General features: G+C 45.3%; 2 protein-coding genes and 1 long non-coding RNA gene across 9 annotated transcripts in view; 2 read left to right on the top strand and 1 right to left on the bottom strand.

Annotated features, from left to right (window-relative positions):
• Positions 1-4397, top strand: part of DRP2 (dystrophin related protein 2) — a 56151-nt gene extending 51754 nt beyond the window's left edge. For 5 of the 6 annotated variants that reach the window (XM_079962408.1, XM_079962407.1, XM_079962403.1 and 2 more), the window contains 3 exons: positions 515-601; positions 1118-1205; positions 3485-4397. In XM_079962408.1, coding sequence (XP_079818534.1) covers positions 515-601; positions 1118-1170 — 140 coding nt within the window. In that variant the 3' untranslated portion in view covers positions 1171-1205; positions 3485-4397. The remainder of the gene's footprint in view (positions 1-514; positions 602-1117; positions 1206-3484) is intronic. The other variant, XM_079962405.1, reaches the window with a different exon arrangement.
• A 97-nt stretch (positions 4398-4494) lies between these two features.
• On the bottom strand, positions 4495-23359 carry LOC307208068 (uncharacterized protein). Of its 2 annotated transcripts, XM_079962417.1 has the most exons (7): positions 21879-23359; positions 19661-19840; positions 17894-18082; positions 16368-16544; positions 14613-14754; positions 10838-12607; positions 4495-4555 (listed from the first exon to the last, which is right to left on the bottom strand). In XM_079962417.1, exons 1-6 carry the CDS (start codon positions 21972-21974, stop codon positions 10854-10856), a joined length of 2538 nt encoding a protein of 845 aa, XP_079818543.1. In that variant the 5' UTR covers positions 21975-23359; the 3' UTR covers positions 4495-4555; positions 10838-10853. The 2 variants fall into 2 exon arrangements, with proteins under 2 accessions (XP_079818543.1, XP_079818542.1); XM_079962416.1 differs by lacking the exon at positions 4495-4555 and having other exon boundaries at positions 10109-12607.
• On the top strand, positions 4542-9195 carry LOC307208108. Its single transcript, XR_013834982.1, has 2 exons — positions 4542-4855; positions 4911-9195. It is a non-coding gene; the product is annotated as an uncharacterized lncRNA (long non-coding RNA).
• Positions 23360-23413: the final 54 nt, after the last annotated feature.

Below are 23413 nucleotides of genomic sequence, written 5' to 3'. Positions count from 1 at the left end.
ACAGTTTCTGGGATTCTTTGAGAGAAGCCATGTGCTTTAAATCTGCTTCATATGTATGGTGTGGGTGTGACTATCAACGGAAAGAGGGCTTTGTCCTCTAATAGGCTCCAGTACTTTGGCCACCTCATGAGAAGAGAAGACTCCCTGGAGAAGACCCTGATGTTGGGAAAGATGGAGGGCACAAGGAGAAGGGGGCGACAGAGGACGAGATGGTTGGATAGTGTTTTCGAGGTTACCAGCATGAGTCTGACCAAGCTGCGGGGGGGGGGCAGTGGAGGACAGGAGTGCCTGGCGTTCTCTGGTCCATGGGGTCACGAAGAGTCGGACACGACTAAACGACTAAACAACAACAAGTCTCAAATCTGTCTTGTAGTGTTATTCCCAACCTTTCAGCAAGATGGTGACTGATTAATAGACCACTTTTAACTGACTCTTCATTGAAAATCCCAGATACAACAATATTAACATGATATCCTCCCTACCCCCCTTTTTTACTCATTTTTCTTTCTCTTAGATGAGGTGGAGGTGAGTACTCAGGACGTCAGTCTGTGTCTGGAGGATATCATGGAGAAGCTTCGGAATGCTTTTCCCAACACTGGAGGTACAGTGCATTAAATCATCTGGGCCTACATCATCAGGGATGGGGTACCTTGTGTCCCTTCAGGTGCTTATGGACATGGATTCCCATCAGCCCCAGCCACTGTAGCTCAATGTCCAGGGATGATGGGAATTGTAGGCCCAGCAACATCTGGAAGGCCATAGATTCCCCATCTCTGGATTACTGAGGTAAATTAAAATGGCAGCCCCTACTGAAAGCAGTGGGCCCTACTGGAGAGCCCAAGGCACCAGCAGTGGGTTCGAATGCAATGCCGAGGTCCAAAAAGTTGCACAGTTGCACTGTAACGCTTGAAGCTTGCCACCCTCACTGCAGCCTTTTTTACCTGAGTTTGTGGAAGTTCCCCACATGTTTTAGAAACCTGAAAGATCAGGATTCTAAAATATGAGGGGAGTCTCCATGGGTATAGGAGACTTCCCACTTCAGTCTTCCTGTACAAATGGAAGGCTGACCAGAATGGTTGTAGGCCCCTGGAGTCACAGTCCTTTTTTTCCCTGACAGGGCAAAGACCACACCCCCTGGCTTTCCTGAAGAAGTCTCTCAAGTTCTCCTAGATGACTTGTTCAAAGCTGACCGTGGGCATCAGCTGGTATTAGCTATTGTGTTGCTCCTGGTCTGGCTGCTTACGGCATTGATGTCTGGCATACCAAACCTGTATAACCTAGCCTTACTGCTTTTGCCAGTGTGTCCGTTTTTATTTGATGGGCATAACCATTGGCCTCTGTTTCCTCCCCTCACAGTGGCATAATAGGCCTAAGGCTTTCTTCACCTCTTATATGCAGAAGACAGAAATATATCTCAGGAAAATCGCGAATGAAAGGGGACAGAAAGATTTCGTGGCTCAGTGTGTTGTGTGATTGACAAACTTGTTCCAGGAATGAATAAATCCCATGCATTCTTTCCAGGCAGAGGTCCACATTTAAACGCTCTGCATCCAAGTGGGTTTTTTTGTTGTTGTTTTGCTCTGAGATTTCTCCTTTAAGAACCGGCTCTTTAAAGCTGAAGCAGAGAAAATGTCAAGTTCGGGTTTCCCACAGATTGACATTTGCTCTGACTGAACTTTAAAGAGTTTTCACAGAGACTGCTCTGTAGCAAAAAACCCCACAGAGCTTTAAATCACAGACCAGGCCTTGAAAGAGCAGAGGAAAAGTAAGTTTGGATAAGCCCTGAGGTAGGCTGCAAGACATTGGCTGCATACACATGGTAGATTCAAAGCACATTCTCCCCTAACCCCCCCCCCCGGGAACTGTAGTTCACCCTTCACAGAGCTACAATTTCCAGCACCCTTATCAAACTACAGTCCCTAGAATTCTATATATGGTGTGCTTTAAATTTATGGTGTGTATGCAGCCACAGTTTGAGTGTAAAGATTTAGTATTTGCTCAGTATGGCTTCTTCCCCAGCCTCTGAAACCCTGTAGAGAGTTATTGCAAATGTAAAGATCAGGGTGGAAACTCTGCTCCCTCTCACTTTGACAGGTGGGCAGAGCTGCCGAATTGTCAATCGACTGACATTGCCAGATGTCAGGTGGCCCAAGTTCAAAGGAAAGAATTGTTTCTTTTCTTCCAATGCAGCCAGGCTTAAATTCAAAGGAAAATGCCCACCAAAAAGGATGTGGGAAACAATCAGCTGAGCTCTGGTGTAGAACCAGTCCCAGAAGGATTGGTGCCAAGTTTAAAAGGTTTGGAGGCTGAGGGGACTGAAGGCACTTGAACTGCCTCATCCAATGCCCTAACAGTGTGTTGTTGGCAGGGAGGGTGAAGAAAGGCTCTTGCAGTCCTCCTGTCATTTTGCGGATTAAAAAAAAAAAAAAAAGGAGCGTCACTATTTCCCTCCCTTTGAGATCTAAAAACTTGCCTGGTTTGGGGGAATTTCGGCCGCTAAGAAAAACTCAGGATCATTTAGAACCAAGACATTTCCCAGTCCTCTCCCCACTCTGGTATGTCTCCCAACCGCCCCAACACAAACCCTGACCCCTACCAAGCTCAGAGCTGTGACATCATTTGGACCAGGCCACAGTTCTCAAAAATGGTGGGGAGGGATGATCCAGTACTAGAGAAGGAGAACCAATATAGCCTCATGGCCTCTAAGGTTGCAGCCTCAAATGCCATCTTTATGCGACACAGTAAAATATATGGATGGGTGTAAATCGTGGGTGGGATGGGTGATTTAACTAAGCTCCACTGTGAATATAATTGGATTGTGTGCATGCCTGCTTTTTCCTTTAATGTTTGTCTATAAGCCTTATAGACTTACCAAGTAGCATTTTGTTAAAAGGTTTTACGCCTGTTGTCTTGAGATACTAATTTCTGTGCTAAAAACGAAGAAGGGTGCAAAACATTACAGGGTGGGGGATCAACACAACTTACTAGCCCTATTATCAAACCCAAATTGTCTGTACATGTATACACATATACACAAGCCCTTAACACCTCCACTCTTCAAACTGCTTCCGGGTATAACTCTGAATATCCTTGGGCTTCTCCAGGCAACCTGTTTATTGAACATTCATCCTGATCTGTTTGTGGGAAGGTTATACAACAATGTGCATTCATCTTTATTTGTTTGCATGGAGGTTATACATTTTCCTGCCAATTGATCGTTGTCCCATATTTTTTAGAGCATTTCCCCATCTCTTTCCTAGCTGCAAGCAGTCCAGTTTTGAGGGTGTTTGTGTGTGTGATAACGGTTTTGTTACGCCAGAGGGCTTTAATTCATGAATTGCACAAACCCAGATTTCTGGTATGCCAATGAATCCCTCTCGTTTAAAAAAAAAAAAAAAAAGACAATCTGAAGACAACCTTTATATCATGAATCCAGCAGGCACATATTCCACTGGATGCGACCCTGTTTTGTTTTCTCTTTCAGGTCCGACTTCCCTTATCTAACACCTCCTGCAAGTGAGAGGCTTTGTCTAACCAGTTCCTCAGCAGCTGCTACTCTCCCTTCCTCTCTCCTCCCCTCTGTGTGACAGACTTCACTCGGATCCTTAAGGGGACATCCTCAGCAGAAGCTCACCAGAATCCTTGCAGGGGTTGGCTTCCAGGAGAGCACTCCTTGGTGTATCTACAGAGCATTTCCTTTGGAAGGGCAATCCAGGGTTACGTACCCCAAATCCAGATGAGGTCAAAACTGGATGTTGTGACATGTCTAGATTCAAGGAACTCTGAAAGGAAGGGAACAAGGGCACATGGTGGTGCCTTTCTGTGCAAACTACAAACTGACATGAATAGCTCCCCCCCCCTACAGTTTGTGTTGTGGACTGTCGCTTTTTCTGGGCCAATTTTGGGGTTGAGTCAGGAAGTGGCCTATGGTGGATTTTGGCCAAGTGAAATGATCTGTGGCCTTCACAGGATGGTGGTTTTATGGGGACTGGAATTGTCTCACAGTGACCGATAAACCATGAAGAACCTTTAAGCTGGGAAGAAATCCAAAACCTTTATAATAATAATGAAAAAAATCAGAAGAGTTGGTATGTTGCAAAAGGAACTTGCAAGCGCCCGGGTACCTCCATATCTTCCAAGGTCAGTGGGAGGAAGAGACAAGGCCCAGATTAAATCTCATGGGAAAACAAGGGAGAGGAGCAGGCTTTAAAACATATTGTTCCAATGGCAGTAACAGCAGCCTTATGTGAGAGAAGCTTTATAACAGAGAGCCTTATTGTTTTAATTTACATATTTATATATATACATAATATATAAATACATATTATATATATTGTATTTAAGCACTGTAATGGACTTCCTCATGCATTAAATTCTAATTCCTTGTTATGTGTTTACTTTGGATTTGCAGTTCTGCTCTGTTCCGAAATCTGCTTTTTTATGTGATGGGAGGCTGCTCCCTCTCTTCTCTTTGTCTGCCCAGCAGCTTCTTCCAAAGAGCCTAGGCCTGCCTGCTTCCTTTTGGAGTTGGAATAATCTCCACCTGAGTGACCTCCTGCAAACAAAGGTGGTTGGGAGTCAGAATCTGCTGGCATCTATAGAGTTTATTTACGCCTTGTGCTATGGGGTCCAGTCCCTCCCTCTTTGGATCAATTTGTGTGTGGCAAACTTAAGAAGCATATGGATAGCTGCTATCTTGAGCTTCCTATGCGTAGTGGTCTTAACCAAGTCACACAGGTCAAATGCAGTACAAAATATTCAGTTGCAAGGAGCACTTGAAAGCATAGTATATCTGCGCTTCTGAGTGACCAAAAAGGACTTATTTTGAACTGCGCTCAGCAGCACAGCTAGTTATGTTGGAAAATAAACAGGTGTCCCCATTTCCTTTCAGGTAGATTGCAACTATTCAGAAGGACTGGCGTCTGAATAGTTAGGCCTCTAGTTAGGCTGGGTCGCTTAGATTTAAGCTAGTGTGATCCCATAATCATTTTAACGTTGGGGGAATTTTTAAATCTGGGCTGTTGTTGATCAGGCAGCTCAAGGCTCTTTCCTTGGTTAGCAATTGCTACGGTGGAACTGCTGCCTCTATATTTCCAACTGAGAGAAAGTTATGGAATGTGGCTCATTTCCCGGACTGAGATAGCAACGACACCAGATGTTCTGCATCTCCCATAGGCTACAAGACAAAAGAAAAGAAACAGAGAGGCATGGCCAAAAAAAACACACATTGGAAACCACTGCCTTTAAGGTAAGCTCTCAGTGGTATTATGGCCTTGATTTGTGCAGTTCCCATTCTAATCCCAAACACACCGGATTAGCACAAAGCATACTATGCCTTTCATGTAGCCCAAATCTTCTGATGCTCCAGAAACCACTTGGGTCCTGTGTTGACAGACCCTGGCTATTCCAAGAGCAGTCTTGGCACAAGGTTGTTGTACACCACAAGTTTCCCGTTTAAACTTGAAAATTTCTCACCTCTCCTCTTTAAGGAGGGGCAGATAAACATCACAGTCATGGCCTATTCACTCAGGACTTATCCCCTAGTTGGGCACTGGGGATCCAGTAGAATCGACTGGCATTGCAGGATCCCCTGAAGCTGGTGTCCATGATAGGCTGTGTTTTGGGGATGCAGGTGACAAATTTACAAGGGAAAAGGCAGCTCATGACAACTAATGGAAGTGTTCTAGTGTAGGGAACTATGCCCTAAAGCTAATACCTATGTTTGTTGGTTAAAGGTGCTAGTCCATGGTAAAAGGCGATTAATAGTGGGCAGTAAATTGTAAGCAAAGACAGTGTGTGGAATCTAGTTTAGATTTAAGCCTTTGCCTTTTGCTGCATTCAGTGTTGTATATCATGTCCGTGGCTGGTTCTTTGTGGGTGTTGCTTTCAGAGTATATACACAGTCAAATCTGCTACCTCAAAAAATAAAAAGATAGTTATATGTTTGAGGTCTGCCTCAACTTTCAAGTAGCAGTATTGCTAAATGGCTGAACGCAATCCCTTAAAAATGCAAGTTATAGAATGGGTTTTGTGAAGTCCATGGCTGGTGGTGCTATGGGTCACAATGTAATTTACCAGCATTTATGGATTGTAAGGAATGTCACATGTGCTGAAAGCATTGTAGGTTGTGAGGGTTGTTGTAGCACGTTGTCATAAATTTGTGTGGGGTTTATGTTAGTGGACTGCTACAGCATGTTGGCTGTTGAGAATCTTGTAGGCTCCCAAGAAGATGAGGAAAACACTAAACGAAGTGGGCTGATTTGTGTCACACAGTAGCTGTAGAAGGAAGTGGGTTTTTTAGGCCATCGGCATTGTAGGCACTGCCAGTTATACTGTGTGAGCATGATTTAAAGCATGACAAAGAGCATTCTGTTAAATATTCTGTAATGGTGGACCTTTAAGTCTGGGCCAAGAATGTTCTTAGTGGGCATATGCCAATTCTTCCTCCCAAGGAAATAATCTGGTTTGATGGTTGAACCTCTGAAAAGCCTGGCAGAAATCACCATTGTACAGTGCTACCTCGGGTTAAGAACTTAATTCATTCTGGAGGTCCGTTCTTAACCCGAAACTGTTCTTAACCTGAGGTACCACTTTAGCTAATGGAGCCTCCCGCTGCACCGCCGCTGTGCGATTTCTGTTCTCATCCTGAAGCAAAGTTCTTAACCCGAGGTACTATTTCTGGGTTAGCGGTGTCTGTAACTTGAAGCGTCTGTAACCTGAAGCATCTGTAACCCGAGGTACCACTGTAGTTGTTTCTGAATTGTATTTTAAAATAAAACAAACACCACATGCCATCTTAGTTTTGAAAGAAACTGAAACTCCACTTTGGGATTGGGCCTCAGGTGGAGATCCCCAGGGGTCATGTAGTTACTCAAACTAGCAAGAAGGAGAGGTTAGGACAGAGATTGAGAACCTGTGCACCGTCAGTGATTTGCTCTCATCACCCTTGATCACTGGCCAAGCTGGCCGAGACTGATGAGAGCTGGAATCCAACATTTGGAGACCCACAGATTCCCTGTCCCTGCCTTGGCTTACATGATCTGCTGAGAGGAGGAAATCTGTGTCCTGTGTTTCCTCTTTTCATGTTTCTGAAGGAACACATAGTGTTCCTTTCTTGAGGTGAGAAGCATGTTTCTGTTTCCTAAAGTGGCACATGAGCTGCAGTGCAAGCTAAGCAATTTTAAGTCTGGACGTAATGATCCTGGCATTCAAAGAGAACAGGGTGGGCTTGGGGAATGTATATTGTTTTACTTTAATATATGGTTAACCCAGCCCTCCTGTTTCTTTCTGCTGAATGAAACCCTGGGCTTTGGTCCCAAAGTCCTGTCATTATGGAACTACTGTATGTGAGTTAAGTGCTGATATTGTATATGATCAGGAGCTTGGTACCCACGTTAGCCCACAAAACCAGGGTATTGACAAATGACAAATCCACACTCATGGGTAGTCAGATGCAAAGGAAGAATAGGGGCTTTCAACTAGGAAATCAACGAATCTGTTTCAGTTTCTCATTTTCCCACATCAGCTCGTAATTTCTTTTTTATATAACTCCATGTGAAAACTCATCAGCATATGATGTCCAAAGGTTCTCTAATATATTTGAGTACATTTTGTGTAATATACACATTTTTGCAAAGCAATTTGCCCTAATATAATGCATTTTGGAATATGTTATTTTCTTGAATTTTTATATATGCATATTAATGGACATTTTACCGTGATATAGTGCATTTTTTTTTGTACACGTTACATGGCTTGAGGAATGCATTTGCGGAAGTGCAACTTCTGAAGGACAGCCGTGTTTCGGTTCTCATGTGGCTTTGGAAAGTGTGAATTAGGTAGAATCGCCTTGTTATGTAAAATAAGTACAGGTAACTCACAGCTTATGTGTGTTTAACATGTGTGATTTCAACTTTACGCGGTTGAAGGCCAGCTGGTTGAAATCAAACAAATTAAATGCATGGGAGGCAGAGAGCTTAAATGTTCTTTTTGCACAGGGTTTTCCTGATGCGGAAAGGGCTTTTAAGCTCTCAGATTTGCTTACCAACCTGCGGGGGGGGGGGGTCTTGGTCCATTTAGCATGCAGGCTCTGGAACGTAAAATTGTGTGTGGGCGGTTCCAAGGGGGTGGTTTGTGTATATGCATTTCTGCATATACGTGCTATCCCTGGAATGTACCCCCATGCAAGATGTGACTGCATTGTACTTTCTTTCCCTTCCCTACTTTTAACCTTTAACTCTTGTATAGAACAGGTAATTTGTGGTGGGGCAGTTTTTCAGTCAGAAGCGTGGAGAGAGCAGCACATACCCAAATCCCATCTTCCACCCAATTCTTACAAGGCAGAGAAGCCCACTCATTCATCCAACTGGTCTTATCTATCCCTTGGTGCTCTTCCTTCATCTCGTCTGCAGTGACCGAAGACAGAATGCGGACAATATTGTTAGTAGGCCATATTAAGAAACTTATGTCGTTTAATCTGATCGCTTTCTACAGTGTTAAGATGTGTAGGTTCTCGATTCTTTTGTTTGTATTGATAGTACTGCAGCATTATTCTAAAATTTTATGAACCATCACGCAAGCTAATTTACACGTTAAGCCAACCAATTTACTTATCAAAAGTAAAACCTTAAGTCTTGTGCCTCATCTGCCCCTAGCATTAGAGGAATTGCAATTGCCCATTGCACTTGGCAGAATTTGTGTTGCATTTGAAGTATATATAATTTATTTTTCAGTGTGCCAATAAGAGACAGAAACTAATATGGTGAGAGGCCTGAAAATTGTCCTGAAATGGACAATTGCTCTGTAGCATATGGTGGATCCCTCAATCTTATACTTTCATTATTAGTTCTTCCCGCCACCCCATACCACTTTCTGAATAACATTGGGAACCCAGAACCCTGTTCATTAGCGTTGCAACTTCCCACTGCAAATAACAAGAGATTTCCTCTCCGCTGCCTACTCCCAGGAATTTTGCTCATCGCTTTCCTAGCTCTTCACATAGCAGGACTGCAGCTTGGTCACTGGGGTGTGGGTGGGTGTTCATCTCTGTCGAAGCAATTGAAAGGGACACAATGAGTAATGAGGGTTTTTTTTTCTAAAGGGAGCAGAACTAATAATGACTGGTTAAAATGTGCTGTCTTCACTCAAGTCTTTTCCATTTCTGCTTTGGGAAAAAAGAATAAATTTGTATCTGAAGTGCTGTGTTGCTTCATTTTTTTGTTTTGGAGGAATTTCCCCTTTCTTGAGAAAAGCACAAGGTTCTTTTTTATGTTCCTTCTTTGCATGTGGCCTGAAAAAAAAATGCTTTAAAAAGATTCCCCCCCCAAAAAAAAAAAAAAAAAATTAGGGCCTATATCCACACTTCCATTTGTCCTTGTTTTCTTTCACTTGTTGCACTGCAGATTAATACCACCAAAAGTTTTGTCTGGGATATCAACATTTCAATATTTCCCTCAATGCCTTAGCTACACTAGAAGGCACCGTGGAAAAGTTAAAATGGCAGATTTTAAGCTATATGTAGGAGATGCCATTCAGGGACGCAGGTTGCGCTGTGGTATAAACCTCTGAGCCTTGGCCTTGCTGATCAAAAGGTTGGCAGTTCAAATCCCTGCGACGGGGTGAGCTCCCGTTGCTTGGTCTAGCTCCTGCCAACCTAGCAGATCAAAAGCATGCCAAAAAGTGCAAGTAGATAAATAGATGGGAAGGTAAACGGCATTTCCGTGCGCTGCTCTGGTGTCACTGTTCCGTTGCGCCAGAAGCGGCTTAGTCATGCTGGCCACATGACCCGGAAAAGCTGTCTGTGGAGCGGACAAACACCGACTCCCTCGGCCTGTAAAGCGAGATGAGTGCCACAACCCCAGAGTCATCTGCGACTGGACCTAACAGTCAGGGTCCCTTTACCCCTTTACTTTTTAGGAGATGCCATATACTGTACTTATGGGATGAGGATAAGCAGATTACACTGAGGAGCAGTGTCCTGCAGATGCTGAGGATCCCGTTAACCTTGCATTCGTGCATTTTTAAATACCCTCCCTGTCTTCTCTGACCAAATGCAAAACCTGTTTTCCAGGGCAACAGCAAAAATAATCAACACCACCAAAAGCACCAATCCCTTTCTCAAAACACCTTCAACTTTATTTCTATTCATTGGATGCCTCATAAATGAGTTCTCTAGGCACTGTACAGCTATAGCACAATACAATTATTTTTTTTTAAATCTGCAAAGAATCTTTGGGGCAGGGGAATGGAAATCATATCCCATCTCTTGTTTGCATCTGAAATGTTAGACTTTGCCTGTGGTGGCAAAGAGGAGGTTTATTTTCCGAGTACACGTGCAGTGGCTGAATGAGGATGGCAAGATGACCCTGTATAGCACTTTTTTGCAGACAGTTCTTCAATTGAGGAAGGAAACTGAAGAGAATACCAGCAGACCCAAGAAGGGGCAAGCATGCTTGTTTTCTTAGGTGTAGATGCAATGGCAGCTTCCTCCTTGAGCCTTTGATTACTGCACCAGACCCTGAGTTGCCTGTTCTCAACAAGATGAGCTGGCCACATCAAAGATCATTAGCTATTACACTTTCACTCTGACCCTGCTCCCCAATATCACCACAGACCAGAGCTTTCCAAACTTTTTATGTTGGTGACACACTTTTTAAAAGAAACGCATCATTTTGCGACAGTAATTCAGTTTTATTAGCAAACTGGAGGTTAAATTACCCCCTTTCCAGCCCTGGAAGGAGCACGCTGCAGCCAACACACTAACATGTCGTGACACACAGTTTGGAAAGCTCTGCCCTAGACCTTAGCAACTGATTCTACAACCCACTATTTTTCATACCTGACTCTCTGCCTCCTCACTGGGTTTCCTCTTTCATCAGGTTGCGTTGTCTCAGGGTAGAAATGTTCGGCTCACCCATTGCTCCAGATCCAGTCAACTCCAGCTCTTCGCTTTTGTCTCCTCTGCAGTGGGTGGCCAATGAAATATCTTCTGTATCTCCATCCTCCTTTCTTGACACCTCACCATTGTCCCATAGAGAGTCTTGCCCCACAATCAGTTCTGCTTCCCTGCCTGTTTTCGCTTCTGGCTCTCCCCCCCTAACTTGCAGACCTGCTTGCTCTGTCTCGGAATCCTCCCCTCTCTTTCCCACCTCCAGATCATCAGCTTTAAAGCTTATTTCTGCCTTGAACCATTCTTGGTCTACCTCATCTCCTTGTGCATCTTTGCACAACCTAGATCTGTCACCAACTTCAGTTCCTTCCTCCCTACATCCAACCACCTCTCTGTGGCCATCCCCCTCTTCTCTGGCATGCTGTGATTCGAGGCTTATCACTTCCTTGGCCCTAACATCTAATGTTATTTTCACATAATCACCAGTTGCCACTCTTTTAAAGTCTTCTGGGTCTGCCTCTCCCTCACAATGCTCTGGGCCTGCTTCACAGCAACGTGTCTCCTCTTCTGGAATGGAATGATCATTATCTTCTCTTCTTTTCTCTCCCAATTTTGTTTCTTCTTTAGGTTCCTCCTCCTCTCCAGTAGAATTCTCCTTTCTTGGCCCACCACAGTTTTCCCAGTCAGAACTGACCTTTTCCCTCGGTTCTGTTGCCACACTTGCTTCTGTCTTTGATCCTTCCTGAAGGATTTGGAAGTCATCTTTTTCACTACTTTCCTGAGGGCTCTCCACTATAACCCCATCCTTGGGATCCTCTGCTCCAAAGCCCTTATCACCCTGTACCATTGACAATTCAACAGTTTGGGATTCTCGTTTCCCACAACTTTCTTCATATCCTTCCGTCTCTCTTGGGAAGTTCTCTGTTCCAATGCCCACTCCAATCTCACAAGGTCCTTTAATGAACCCTTCCCCTACACTGCTGTTCACATGGTTTCCTGCAACTCCCCCTAATTCCTTTCCAGGACTCCCAGGGACGGCTCTTCTTTCTGCGTCCTTTTTCTCCAGCACTGGAGAATCCACTTCTCTGTTTTGATCCCCAGCCCCAGAATTAATCTCTTCCACTTTCCCCCTCTGTTCTTCAAGCTTCCACTGCCCGAACTCTAACCGTTCCTTGCTTCCAGAGGTTTCACAGCCTGTCAGGTCATCTCCAGAATGACTCTCCATCATTCCTTTATCTTTATTTCCTATTTCCTCTTCCCTCACTTTCTGAGAGGTGATGTCCTCTTTGTCCATTACACCTGTCTTCATTAGGAGTCCATCCTCTTTCTCTGCTAAGTCCCCTTGCTCTGTTTCTTCTGTTTCTTCTGTTGCACCCATCCATCTCCCTTCTTCTCTTCCTCTCTCAGGCCTCAGGGTTTCTTGATTATTTTCCTCTGTTTGTGGGCCGAGGCTAGAATCTGACAGCTTTTCTGTCTCCTCCATTGCTCTCCCCTCAGTTTCTCCTTTAGGAGAAGGCTGCTGGAAGAGATCTTTGTATTTCTTGCGGTCTTCCACGTGCTTCTTCCTCATCCTCTCCCCCAAGAGCTTCAATTCTTTCCTCACAGCGGCAGTCAGCGATGGATCCAGGTGGGCCACCCTCAAAAAGTCTGTTCGGGCCTCCTTTTCATTCCAGACAGCAGCGTGGGCTTTAGCCCGTTTGAAATACGCCTTGACATTTTCTAGCAAAAGAACAAAGTCAGTTGGTTTGCTAGCTCTCATAAACAAATCTAATAAATTACAGAGTTATCTGTTAAAAGCCACCGCTCTCAGTATTCTGCTTTCCTGGGCCATGTAAGGATAGGGTGTTTCTTACGTTGTCATCTGAGTGGACCGCATGAGACTGAAGTCAGCCCACTTGGGTTACACAATGACTGTGTACACCACATACATTTAAATTGCAGTTCCTCCCACCAAAGAATACTGGGAATTGTTGCTCACCCCTTACAGATGTTATAAGAAAAACTGCTCCCTTTCCCTTATGGGGCATTCCAGAGCCCATACAGAGCCCTTTCAGTAGGAGAAAATAGCAGAGTATATTGAGAAGTAAAGCAGCTAGTAAGCCTGATCTTTATTCACGAACCGTTGCAACTCACCATGCGCAGGAGGGAGGAGAACCCTGAACAATAGTGTGCAAGGCCTTATATAGACTTTTGAAATTGCCCACCCTGTACCCCCAAGACCACCACTCCTAAACACCATACATACATCACAGAAAGAGGCGATCTACAGCAGAAATCCTGCCTGCCCAAATACCTGATAATGGTCACTGATTGTATTACCTGGGCAGCCTGGCCCTTCTTTAGCTCAAAGGCTCACCCTATTCATACACAAACATACCCTTAAGACAGGATTTGCAAGCAAAAAGACAATGGGAAGGCTTTCTCTCTTTGCCTCCCTTACTGCAGAGGAATATCTGAAGTCATTGGGAGAGTCTAAATGGCTTCAGAATTGCTCTCCCGTACTATTTCAGACACACGGTTCATATATTTAGATATGTGTACAGTTATGAATATTCTATATTTGGGACCTTAAAATTCTTATAACACAGAGCTAAAATTAACAGCACCCTTAACAAGAATTCTTTGCAGGGCTGTGTGCTTTAAATGTATGGTGTGTACACAGCCTAAATCTCTCTCACTCAGAGGTACCAGTAGCTTTGTGTAAAATTGCCAGATGACAATGGGTCAATAAAACCAAACTCAACTGTTGACGTTTCCTCCTCAGTTATTCACTGAGACAGAGTGCGGTAGGATCACACATAATGCTGAAGCTAAAGCTAAAGAACTTGTGGTGCTCCAAATGCTGCTGCCCACAACTCCCATATTCCCTGGCCATTAAATGTGCTGATTGGAGTTGGAATCCAGCACTGGGGTCACATGCTCCCAGTCTCCTCCTCCTGCACATTGGGAGAAAGACTTCAGCTGAGTTTACATTCAGTTTCAAAGAATCCGGCTGTATTTGGCTCCTAGGCCTGCGCTTCCCCACTCCTGCTAAGGAGCCTTGTTGCTGTGCTGATCATGTGACACTTGTGATTGTGGGAAGGAAGAGATGGACTCATGGAGGGAGGAGACCCCACCAAAGCATCTTGCCCAATAGCACCCCAAAACCTGGAACTAGTGCTGAACCTTGTGGTTTCACGATCACGATGCATGAATAATTTGGTTAGTAGCGTAGAACACTGTGTTCTCAAAACCCCAACTTTAATTAATAATAATAACGATGATAAATCTAGACCTCAATAGTGCAAAAGCAGGCTGTTGATACAGACAGTGACTATTTTGGACAGGGGTTCTTTTCCCGGCCCCTGCACACATTGGCAGGGCCTGCATATGTGCACCCCACTCCACCCTCATACCACCCCCTTCTGCCTTCTTCCAGGTCCAAAAGGACCATGTCAGTTGGATGCATCTAAACTAGTATCGAATGTTTGCTTTGCTCTTTTTGGAAGCATAAATGACTTAAAAGAACAAAGCGTGTGAGCTCACCCAGTCTTAACAAACCGCCCAAGTAATTGCTTTGGTCATTGATTTTTTCAGGGGTGGCCAATAAAATTAGATGTGTAGTGTCGGGGCAACAGGAGGAATGCTGGAGCACATCTCTACGCTCATGCAATGTAGGGCCCTGGCACATGCAGAAAAGGATAGAGGAGGGTTCTGCAAGAAGCGAGCTGAAGGAACCACTCACCATTGTTCTTCTGCAGGAGGTCGGTTGTGTGCTCCAGCACCTCATAATACTCCCCCAACTCCAGCTGGCACTGACAGTAGTTCAGCACAAGAGGTGTAATGAGATTCTCCAGCTTCATCCAGTCTTCATCCCACGGCTTCTCCTGTGGAGAAACCCAGCAAAGAACAAGATGGTGGGTTTGGAGAAGAGTTGTAGCTTAATGGTAAAGGCACCTGCTTTGCAGGTTTTACATGCTGGTCCCAGGTTCCATCACCAGCATCTCCAGGTAAGGTTTGGAATAGTGCACTAAGAGACAGTGACTCCCTGCATTGAAGCCAGTGTTCAGGGTGGGACATTAGAGACATGGAGCCCAACAAGCTCATTCGTAGCAAAAGAGAGCACCTAGCTAATTAACAAAATAACTTATTTGCATCCACCTCTTTCTCACAGAGAGCTCAGAATAGCTTAAAAATGGACCCCCAGGTGATCTAGACACCGGCCAGGTGAAATACAGTTTAACTTTAGGGGTGGCAAGACATCAGACATGCTAAGTCCTTCATGGGGAATGAGTGGTCCAAAAATATAGTCCAACACTGGACATTCAAAAACACGGGTCAGCAAACTTTTTCAGCAGGGGGCCGGTCCACTGTCCCTCAGACCTTGTGGGGGGCCAAACTATATTTTAAAGGGGGGGGACCCACAAATTCCTATGCCCCACAGGTAACCCAGAGATGCATATTAAATAAAAGCACACATTCTACTCATGTAAAAACACTAGGCAGGCCCTACAAATAACCCAGAGATGCATTTTAAATAAAAGGACACATTCTACTCATGTAAAAACACATTGATTCCCGGACCATCCGTGGTCCAGATTTAGAAGGCGATTGGGCCGGATCTGGCCCCTGGGCCTTAGTTTGCCTACCCATGTTCAAAACCTTCATTATGGTCCATATTGTAGGGATGGAAGAACCTCTGGCCCTCCAGGGGCTGTTGCACTACAAATTCCACCACCATCTTGCACCGCAGGGCTATTCTGACACGGGCTGATGGGAGTTGGAGTCCAACAACTTCTGCCGCCTTCGTTCCCCAGCTCTCACCAAATTAGGTGGGAGCTGGGTTGCTCCTCAAAGTGTCAACACTCAGCTCCTCTATCCAGGGGCAGGGAAGGTGAGCAGCGCCATGTGCTACAAAGCTTCCCTCTCTCCGGCAGCGGCAGAAGTAGTAGATCAGGTAGAGCACTGTCTCCTGCACTTCTGCTGCCTGAAGCAGGTTCTTCTCCTTGCTTCATGGTTCTGATTATACATATTTATACCACCTTTTGATTTTTAAATAATAAATCATAGGAACAATTCATATGAGAAGGAAATGCAAAACAGTTTTTAGAAAAGAACAGTGCAAAAAAAAAAATCTAAATAAACCCAAACATTGGAATGGCGGCAAGATCTTGAAGGCCATGTGAAACAATCAACAGAACTAAAATTTTGTCTAAGAGGCCTGGGATATTTTGTTGTTGCTGCTGCTGCAAAGGTCTTTACATGATGCCAAGAAGACGACAAAAAACACACCAAGCAGACCTCTTTGGAGAGAGTATTTCATAATTGAAGGGGACACCACTGAGAAGACCCTGTCCTGGGCAACTACCCCGCTTGCCTTAGATTGTAACAACAGAAAGTCCTACTCTACGGGCAGTCAAATATGGAGAAAGGCAGCCTGTGTAGAGCCAACATATTTTAAATCAATTACTTTTTTATTTTATCTCCTCCCAACTCTTACCTTGGCCTGGATATTGCGCAAGCAGATGATAGCTTCCTGGTATTTCTCCGCTGCTTCCTTGAATTTCCTGGAAAGGACTAGTCGGTTGCCCTCCGTGTGCAGCTTTGGCACAGCCAGTAGCTTCTCCTCGTTGTTCATGGCCCACGTATCCCGCTTGTAGGAAGAGGGATCCTCTACCTAGATAGGATAGAAAACCACAGTTATTACAGGGGAACCCCCACTTACACAGGGGTTCCATACCAGGACACCTGCAAGTGGGGGATTCCCACATTCTGCCCCTATCTCCTTTTGGTGCTGAAAACTGGGAAAGTGCTAGCTAGGCTTTGGAGCTTAGAGGACTCTAGGATCCTGCCAGAGCTTCACACCTCCTCCCCAAAAGCCCAGTGCCTTGCTTACCCAGCTTTGAGATGGCACCCCCATTGGCTCAGCACCCAGTGCATGTGGACAGCTCTAATATCTGCCCGTGGACCTCCCAGTACAAAGATATCTGAGGGAGCTGCAGCAGAGAAGATCCTCTTACTAAGTCGCCACAGCAGATGGTGGAAGCACCTGGACAAGGGTTTCAGAAAACGTATGCTGTGCTTCCTTCCACAGGGCCTGTAAGAGAGCTTTCAATTTGAACTTAGCCTGATCTTTTATTTCCCTCCTTCCCTCCCCCTCCCCTTTTTATGAAGATTACCCACTCTGGGATCCCACAGCTAATTCTCCCCTGGTATCCTCACTGGCCCAATTAGGACTAATTTAGCCAGCTAGCCCTGGTGATCATCTAATGTTTATTGGATGGATTTCCCCCCCTAAATTGATTTTTAAATTCTGAATTTATTGTTATTCATGTTTTATACTGTATTTTATGCTGTTTTTTGTTGCATCAATTGTTATGCTGTTTTTTGTTGCATCAATTAAGTTTGTTGTTAGCCGCCCTGAGCCCAGTTTTCTGAACCAGGAAGAACGGGGTATAAATATTATTATTATTATTATTATTATTATTATTATTATTATTATTATTATCAGGCTGACAATAGGAAAACAGCACATCAGGGATGAGGTAAGTTGAACCCTTTTCTCTGACGAGCCAGTTTTCAAAGTGCAAGGACCTTGGGGTGGGCGAGAGGGTGATTTGGGCAGAAATGCTTCCTCCCTCCAACTGCAGCGGTAGAATCCACAAAAAGCTTTTGCATCTGACACAGCTGGGCACAAACTGATACTCATTGGCACTGACTGCCATGTCAGTGGCATGGAGTAGCCAGAATGATGCTGGATTAGGCCTGGGAAAGAGTGGGCTGGGAGGCTCAAATCCCCACGCAGCTTGGTGTTCACAGAGTGTCCATGGCCAGCTGTTGTCTCCTGGGCTACTTCGCAGTGGTGTTGTGAGGGTAAAATGGGGGGAGGGTGTGATAAACCAATTGACCTCCTTTGGAGGAAAGGGGAATATAAAGGTCATAAATAATCATCCATTGATGAGATAGATGGTGGCAATGGCACGTTACACAACAGAACTGTAGTTTCCTTCTGATTCTCCCACTCACTTTGAACAGCTCCATAATGAAAATAAGGGGCTGTGGCGTCTGCTGCAGTTCATCCAGGTCTGCGTGGCCTGTGGTGTAGTAATCGAACATGTTGCCCATCCCACAGCGATGTTTCTGGCCCTCCAGAGGGTCCTTGCCCTCGGCAATTTTCCTCATGCCCTTGGAGACCAAGGCGTACATTCCCGTGTGCTGAAATTGCGAAGAAGGTAACCATAAGACTAGGGCGGAGAGCATACAGGGCCTTGCATGGGAAATGTGATGTGCTACAATCAGATGTCCAAGAGGGAAGATGGTATTTTTTCCTTAATGGAGGATCTGCATTAAAGGTAAAGGTAAAGGAACCCCTGACCATTAGGTCCAGTCGTGGCCGACTCTGGGGTTGCAGCACTCATCTCGCTTTATTGACCGAGGGAGCCGGCGTACAGCTTCCGGGTCATGTGGCCAGCATGACTAAGTCGCTTCTGGCGAACCAGAGCACCGCACGGAAACACCGTTTACATTCCCGCCGGAGTGGTACCTATTTATCTACTTGCACTTTGACGTGCTTTCGAACTGCTAGGTTGGCAGGAGCTGGGACTGAGCAACGGGAGTTCACCCCGTCGCGGGGATTCGAACCGCCGACCTTCTGATTGGCAAGTCCTAGGCTCTGTGGTTTAACCCACAGCACCACCCGCATCCCTAGGATCTGCATTATCTTAGCATAAAAAGGCACAACGTAGCCCATCCAGCTCCCAAGCGTCATTGACATTCTCTTAGGACACTTCCAGACTATTGCTATTTTGGGACAGGGTCAAGTCACTGGCAAATTCAGGTTGTGCAACTATAATGGATTGGGGAGTGGGGGATAGAGGTCTTGCACAACAAGGCCACTCCCCCCTCCCAAAAGAACAGACTTTTTGTGATCAGGAAAGTGAGAGTAAGATGCACTGGGAAGTGCTGGATAACGCTTTGATGCAGCAGCATCTAATCTCCCCACAAAGAAGTCAGAACAAAAGTTCATTAGACAATGTTGGCTATTTTATCTCCCTGGAAACAAATCAGGATGGATGTCCAGTAAACAGGTGGCTTGGAAATAGCCCATAGTCAACTCACAATAAGAAACGGAAATTTGCCCAAGGCCTGAAGGCGAGAGGCAAGTTAATAGGTATCTGAACCCACAGCCCGCCCCGCCCCCTTGAGTCCAAAACCCATTGCAATTTTCCATCCCTGCTTTACTCCAGAATCTATCGCAAGAGGCATTTGATAAAAGGAAATTGAGGCATGTAGTTCAGTGGTAGAGTTCCTGCATTACATGCTGAGGGTAGGGTTAGGTTTCAAATTAAGATAATAAAGTAACTGGTGATGGGAAAGATCATTTTGTTCCCAAGACCCTGGAGATACGTAGCCAGTTAAACGTAGACTGTATTGGGTCAGATGGACCAATAATTTGGCACGGTATAAGGGAGCTTCCTACGTTCCAGAGACTTTGAAAAGGTGGAGTCTGGGAACTATTTTAGTGAATCTGAATAACTAGGTCAAATGATGGGAGGTTGTGAGCATATTTTAGGATAGCCACTGTGGTGTTCTCCAGATGTTGACGGACTACAACCCCCATTTTCCTTGGCCACTGGCCATGCTAGCTGGGGAAGATGGGAGTTGGAGTTCAAAAGCATCTGAAGGGTACCAAGTGCTTGATAGTCAATTGCAAATAACTTTCTGCTAATTAGGGTAGGCATGAACTTGACAATTCATGTCTTCAGGGTATGCCTGACACAATTGCACACTCACAATAGCATCACACCAGAACTCTGCCACCTCGCCGATCCGCATGGAAGTTAGAAGGGTCTCCCACACCTCGATTTTGAACATCTTCCCCACAATAATCTCCATGGGGATGCCAGGGCCCCGGCTGTCATCTATCACCGTTCTCTCAAAGTTGTCTTTTAGCGTCTGGAAGTGGAATGTGATCTGGATCAAAGGCAAACTAAAGTTAATAATGGTTAGGGCTCTAGTCAGCTCAAATCTAAACCCCTGGAAGTTCAGAACCGCCTTTGCTTTGCCTTCCACAGTGTTCTGGGGCAATTATTTATTGCCTTCCTCCACTGAATGGGAGTCTGCTCAGTTTCCTCTCCCTATGTGGGAATTATTGTCCTTTAAAGGTAAAGGTAAAGGACCCCTGACAGTTAAGTCCAGTTGCAAACGACTCTGGGGTTGCGGCGCTCATCTCGCTTTATTCGCCGAGGGAGCTGGCATACAGCTTCTGGGTCATGTGGCCAGCATGACTAAGCCACTACTGGTGAAACCAGAGCAGCACACAGAAACGCCGTTTATCTTCCCGCCTTTTTATCTACTTGCACTTTGACATGCTTTTGAACTGCTAACCAATAGCAAATGAGCGTCATAATTCCAAAAGCACATAACTGAAAAGTAGGACAGGAACTTAAATATGTAGGGCTGCTAGTCCTACTGAGAGTAGGTCATTTAGTTACAATGGGTCTACTCTGAATAGGGCTAGCACCTGACACAGCGCTTAGCCTCCACAGCTCTATAGACGTTAGGCATTGTCAGAGCTGCCTCTAGGTCCCAGCTCACAGAGGACCAACACTAGGCTGTAGTAATGTACAAAAGTCTTTATTGAAGTTCAGTTTCCATTTCAAAGCCACAGCGTGCAGCCCTACGTCTTAAACCCTAGATCGGCGAAGTCCCGTCTGAGTCTCCTCCCCTATGACACCAGTTTAAGATCCTAGCCCTGCTCCACCTTTTACGCTGCTCTCTCCTCCTCTGGGTCCTCCTGCCCGCTGGGGCATTGCCCTTTCTGGACTCTTCCGACGCCGAGTCGCTTAGCTCCTCCCCCTCCCTCCGGCGGGCTTTAGGACCCGGTTCCCAATCCTCATTCTCTGCTGTCCCGCGCTCCTGTACATTTGAACTTGCCTCTCGCGCCAACCCAGTGACCTTCCTCCTGACCGTTACACTACTTCTGTCACTGCTTCCCTCTTCCGGGACACTGGCCGGATCTGACCTCCCCTCCGTTGTCTGACTCTCCGATGGAGGTGTGGTCAGCCCTGCCTTATCTTCTCTCCCTGGTGGGGAATGCACTGGCCCTGATCCTTGGGACTCTTCCCCCCCACTCTGCTCTGGTGGGGAAGCTGGTCCTGATTTCCAACTACTGCTCTGGGAGTCCCTGCTGCCCCCTTGCTCCTGGGACGTTCCCCTTGGGAACCCCCTACCCCTGGCCACTGGCGCCCCCTTCTGTGAATCTTCCGATTCGCTGGAGAGGCTCATGGAATCCCTCGGTTCACTGTCCTCTTCTCCTACGCTCCCCTCGGATTCCTCCCCCTCGCTCTCCATCTCCTCTCCTCCCTGTGCCTCTGCTCCTGAACCCCTGACAGGCATATTATACAACTGAAAAGGATTCACTGCCTTATTACTGTGTGCTTTACTTCTGTAACCAAAGAACAGCTTTCTAAAGCCAGTAGTCAGAAGAGACAGAAGGCAGAGGAATAAAGAGGAGTGTTCCAGGTCAACCCTACTGCTGCCCATCTTTTTACCTAATTACCTAAGAATCAACTACCTGCTGAATCAGATCAAAGGCCCACCTAGTCCAGTACCCATTTCCAACAGTGGCCAGCAACATGCATCCAGGAAACCCATAAGCAGAACATGAAAGCAATTGCTCTTCCATGCTGCCGACGCCAGCCACTCAAATTTAGTGTATACTTGTCTCCAAACATGGAGGTTCAATTTAGCCATAATTGCTAATAACTGCTGAAGAGCTCTAGCTCAGGGGCAGAGTGCATGCTTAGCATGCAAAAAGTCCCTATTTAAGTACCCAGCACCTCCAGCTGGGATTGAAAGTCTCCTGTCCAAAACCTTGGGAGAGCCATTGCAACTCAGTACAGTATATCGACAACCATGAGATGGTTGAGATGAGTTGGCACGGTGTAAGACATCTTCTTATGATCCTATTTACACATTTTTAATGGTTTCTATGCTTTCAGCCATTTACCTTGCTCCCATCTTTGAAATCTGGCAACGGACCGTAACCGCCATGTAAAATCTTTTTCTTGACTCCTTCCACGTTAAGTAGATACGTTTCCTCCATGGCAGAGCTGCTAGCGGCTTTCTTTTCCGGAGAACTTTTTAGATTGTTTTACAATGCCTTGCTGCAACAGACCCACTTCTTCTCCCAATCTGTTTTGATGGTACTGATGTCCAACTGACTCAAGAGAATTGAGCAGAAATTCTTCTCTGCGCAGACCCCTTTTGGAGGCAGAGATATTGTCCCGGTCCTTGTCACCTTCTCTAATGTGCTGGGAAAACAACACACTGAAGCTGCCTTCGTGATCCCCTCCTTGCCAGGCCAGGTTAATCCAGGATTTGCCTTCTTAGTAGGTATGAAATTAGATTAGGCTAGTCTAGTAAACAGAGAAATCCTCCAGCATCCTTCTAGAAGATGCTAGCAATTTCCTAGGGCTAGTTGAGACAGTGTGAATGCCCCACCATAGAAAAATGCTTCCTCTACAAAAGAATTCTGGGCCATAAACCTCCCTCCCAGGGTTAACCAGAGATCAAATGGTGCCCCAGGTAAGGAATGTTTTTGGTACATTTGGAAAACCTTCTTTTTACACTTGTTAGATGCCTTTTTGTTGCAGCCCATTTCGTGATTTAATGCATATTTTGCATCAATACCCAGGGTTGTTTCCACGTTAGTCCCACTTAGCTACCACTGAAATCAATGAAACTTGAAAGTCACAACTTATCTGATTTCAATGCAATCTAAGTACAACCCATGTTGTTGTTGTTTAGTCGTTTAATTCTGTCCGACTCTTCGTGACCCCATGGACCAGAGCACGCCAGGCACTTCTGTCTTCCACTGCCTCCCGCAGTTTGGTCAAAGAACAACCCATACTTATAAGTACAACCCATAAAAAGTACATAAAACATACATTATGTTCACCATGCTGCAAGTGGCAGGGATGAGACAGGTTGTTCAATTGATCCTCTAAGTTGTACCACCCAGAGGACATCCTAACTCAAGGACATTAATTTACTTCAAAACCAGAGTTCAAACTTCCAGTGGGAGGAAGTCAGGTTGATCCAAATTGGAATTATATAAAATTAACAGATTGAGATAGCTAGCTTTCAAGTTTAGCAGTAGTTTTCTCTTTCTTATATGACATCTATACAACAGAGGTGGAATGACCTGTGGACCTCCAGATGTTATTGGACTACAATTTCCATTATCTCTGACCACTGACCATACTGGCTGAGGGGGAGCTGAGCTGAACATCTGGAGAGTCACATGTTCATTTTGTTTTTAAAACCCACTGAGGTCAAGAGGCATAATATTACACTCACTCACTCACTCTCTTTAAAATAACAGACAGTGATTAGATTGTGACTACAAATGGAATGATGCAGTGCGAAGTTGTGAAGGGACAGAGCATGAGCAGGAATGGGCAGAATACTTGATGATGAGGATACCCATTACCTTCTGAACCTATTGTGTGTTGAAATTGTTTAGCCATAAGAATTAAAAAG

This window comes from Podarcis cretensis (assembly GCF_951804945.1).
Source record: "Podarcis cretensis genome assembly, chromosome: Z".
Taxonomy (NCBI): domain Eukaryota; kingdom Metazoa; phylum Chordata; class Lepidosauria; order Squamata; family Lacertidae; genus Podarcis; species Podarcis cretensis.
Note: the sequence above shows the minus strand (reverse complement) of the source record. Positions and strands in the feature narration are given on the sequence as shown.

Coding starts and splice junctions, on each gene's coding strand:
- LOC307208068 (XM_079962417.1), bottom strand. CDS start 21,974: ATGGAGGAAACGTATCTACTTAACGTGGAAGGAGTCAAGAAAAAGATT. Junction 19,841..21,878: donor ATTTCAAAGATGGGAGCAAG/GTAAATGGCTGA, acceptor CCTTTGATCCAG/ATCACATTCCACTTCCAGAC. Junction 12,608..14,612: donor CCTCCTGCAGAAGAACAATG/GTGAGTGGTTCC, acceptor TTCTTTTGCTAG/AAAATGTCAAGGCGTATTTC.